At 38.8% G+C, this 3,345-nt stretch overlaps 2 protein-coding genes across 2 annotated transcripts in view; both read left to right on the plus strand.

The window, feature by feature from the left end:
• The first annotated feature begins 282 nt into the window (after positions 1-282).
• On the plus strand, positions 283-1,047 carry LOC111480767 (probable protein phosphatase 2C 55). Its single transcript, XM_023125936.1, has one exon. It carries the CDS (start codon positions 283-285, stop codon positions 1,045-1,047), a length of 765 nt encoding a protein of 254 aa, XP_022981704.1.
• Positions 1,048-2,327: 1,280 nt separating this feature from the next.
• The window catches only part of LOC111480987 (gamma-glutamyl hydrolase 2-like), a 4,455-nt gene continuing 3,437 nt past the window's right edge, over positions 2,328-3,345 (plus strand). Inside the window, exons 1-3 of the mRNA XM_023126238.1 lie at positions 2,328-2,891; positions 2,975-3,061; positions 3,142-3,231. Of these exons, the coding sequence (XP_022982006.1) occupies positions 2,478-2,891; positions 2,975-3,061; positions 3,142-3,231 (591 nt within the window). The 5' untranslated portion in view covers positions 2,328-2,477. The remainder of the gene's footprint in view (positions 2,892-2,974; positions 3,062-3,141; positions 3,232-3,345) is intronic.

Genomic DNA, 3,345 nt, shown 5'->3' on the forward strand with positions numbered 1-3,345 from the left:
TTTTTTTTTTTTTTTTTTTTTTTGTAAAATTAAGATTTAAACATTTAATTTAATTTTTTTTTTGGAGGGAAAAAAGAATTTAAATTAAAATCGAAAAAGGAGTCTGTCATTTAATTCTGTCCCCTTAAACTGAAAAAATCCTATTCGGAATCCGTAAACTTCTTAATTATATATATAATAAATCTTCATTATTTCCCAAATCACAATCCCACGATGATTATCAAAAGAAAATTAGTCCGCAGAATTTGCAGAACCCATAAATTTCCTTATTCAAGGTCATTAATGGCGACGGCGACGGCGGCGCCGATTCTCAAAGTAGAGATTGGCTCCTTCTACATTCCCAAACACAACCCTTCAAAACCCCTCGGGGAAGACGCCCACTTCGTATTTTCCGATAAATTGGTTGCCGGCGTGGCGGACGGCGTTGGTGGTTGGGCTTCCAAGGGCATCGACGCCGGCGTGTACGCCAGAGAACTCATCGGGAACTGTGTAGTTGCTGTTTCCGGAGATACCGGCACCGTCGTGAAACCAAAACGTGTATTGACGGAGGCCCACTCCCGGACCACTGCCGCCGGGTCGTCGACGGCGTGTATTGTCTCCTTCGATGGTGAGTTTTTACGGGCGGCGAATCTCGGCGACAGTGGGTTCATGATTTTCAGAGGCGGGATGTTTTGTTACCGGTCGCCGGTGCAGCGGCGGGGGTTTAACCGTCCCTGTCAGATGGGGATTGGTGAGAAGTATGATAAGCCGGCAGCGGCGTGGAGTGGGAAGATTCAGATCGCGGCTGGAGATGTAATCGTAATCGGAACGGACGGGCTTTTTGACAATGTGTTCGCGAAGGAGATTGAAGATATTCTGGTGGCGGAGGTGGCGGTAGATACGGCAGAGAGTTTGGCCGGACTGTTGGCGGAGTTGGCGTTGTGTAACTCCTCCGATACGTTAAATGACGGGCCGTTTGCGAAGGAGGCTCGGGAGGCCGGCCGGATCCACCGTGGAGGGAAGCTCGATGATATTACCGTCATTGTTGCACAAGTTACCGCGTCTTGAAGATATTTTTTTGAGAAATAACTCAGCTAATTTTTTTTTTTTTTTTTTTTGTTCTGCACAGTAAAATTTGCTATTTTTTTTATTATATTTTTTTAATATAGTCTAATTTAAATATTACAATTAAAGGAGCGATACAGGAATATTATCTCATCCGAACCTTATTTATCTAGCGGACGGAACTGATAATATAATCTCATCCTCAACCCGATTTATCATCATAGTCGGACAAAATATTCTTCACTCCCTCCCCTTTCCTTATCTAAACGGGAATCCTCCTCCCATTCAGGACAAGTTTCTGGACCGGTAAAATTGATATCTCTAATAACACATATCTTAACAAGAACTTGTTTGTTTAAATTAACTTAATATATATTAAAATATTAATTATATGCAATGATCGAGATATTATTTGCTCTCTTGAAATTCTTATTATTGTTATTTTTTAAAAAAAATAAAAAATAAAAGATCAATAATAAAAAAAAAATTAGAGGTTGAAATGGATTGTCTAATCGGGTCGGGTCACAAACTCTTGCTTCAAAGTCCAAACTTCCTCTACGTGCTGTGGGCCTTCATTATTGGGCCTCAAGCCCTTCTACTTTAAATATAATAGAATTTTATTTATTTTTAACAAATTAATCATATCCATACTCGAATATTTGTCACCTATTATTTTAACCTATGATATTCACATTTATGTCTCCATTTAATCATCTATATTCCTAATTTCGTCCTCTTTCCAAATATTCGAAATTAAGAACGAGAGCGATAATTTAAAATTACACCAAAGTCAACTCATTGATATGCTATGACTCAGTGATCGAAATCTTTTTCCATGTCCGCAACAGAGCCTCTAGTATATGCTTACTCTTTTGTGTCGTATATTCCGACGTCATAAGTGAAGTTTGTTGAGTCTGTCAGTGCTAGAGTTATTCCTCTTATTTATAACGAGTAGACTGACATTCTCATTAACCACTTCTGAAAAAAATTCAACCTTAAGGAATCAAATTCAACTTTAAGGTTATTATTGAAGATAAACTCAAATCTCTACTATTTAACTGTGCTTACAAACACGACAAACACGTGTTAAAATAATTAGTACGAGAGAATATTTTGGTGGGACAAGTTTTGATAGCCACAACTTATTTCTATATATATATATATAATTGATGGATATTTTTTAGATATTACAATCGACGTGTCGTCCGAACCATGTTCTCACTACGACATGTCGATTGATATCGACATTTAACGAGTAAAAGAAAAACTACTGGTTATTTCTCATAATTTTGACTCCTGTTAAGAGGAGATATTTTTGCTGGTCGTTCGACCAGACGGGACATCAATGGCGGTCTTCGTCTTCATCGAATCATTCTGAAGTCCTTTCCTCTCAGTTCTCCACAGAAATTATTCTACCTGCTACTGTTCCCGCAATGCTAAAAGAAGTGGTTGGCTTCGCGCCCACCATTTCTGAACTCCCCGGCCGCCAATCCCATTTCACTTTTTCTCCGTCTCCGATTTTCATCTTCAAATACCTATGGATCTCCTTCTTGATCGTCTTCTCCTTCAAATTTAGCCTCGTCGACGCAGCTAATTCGTTCCCGAACATTCTTATGCCGTCTCAATTTGTTCTCGATTCGTCTCCTTCGTGTACGAAAATGGATCTGAAGTTGAATTACCATCCGGTGATCGGAATTCTTAGCCATCCCGGCGATGGTGCGTCTGGTAGATTAAGCAATGCGACGAATGCTTCTTACATCGCTGCCTCGTATGTCAAGTTCGTCGAATCGGCCGGAGCGAGAGTTATTCCGATTATCTATACCGAGCCGCTCGAGGTTATTTTCGAGGTAATGATTAGGGTTATGAATTTTGAGACCTCGCTAAGCTCAATTAGGGATGATCGAGCTAAGTTCTAACAAAAATGTTGCAGAAGCTCAATTTGGTCAATGGAGTGCTCTTCACTGGCGGCTGGGCTAAAAAGGGTTTATACTATTCCATTGTTGAGAAGATTTTTAAGGTTATATTGTCTTCTGCTATAATTAGACTGTTTACTCAAAGCGTTTTTCCATAATGTGATTGATTGTGGTGTTTCTGCAGAAAATTTTGGAGAGGAATGATGCTGGGGAACGTTTCCCTTTATATGCCGTTTGCTTGGGTTTTGAAATCTTAAGCATGATCATCAGCAAGGTTATCCATTCCCTATCATTGACTAAATGATTCTGCAATCCTTTTATTGAATTCCCTTAGTTTTTTTTTTTTTTTTTTTTTTTTTTTTTTTTTTTTTTTTTTTTTTTTTTTTTT

This window comes from Cucurbita maxima, unplaced genomic scaffold, assembly GCF_002738345.1.
Source record: "Cucurbita maxima cultivar Rimu unplaced genomic scaffold, Cmax_1.0 Cma_Scf00006, whole genome shotgun sequence".
NCBI lineage: Eukaryota > Viridiplantae > Streptophyta > Magnoliopsida > Cucurbitales > Cucurbitaceae > Cucurbita > Cucurbita maxima.

What these genes read in the sequence shown, in the direction of transcription:
- LOC111480767 (XM_023125936.1), top strand. Translation starts at nt 283, where the DNA reads ATGGCGACGGCGACGGCGGCGCCGATTCTCAAAGTAGAGATTGGCTCC.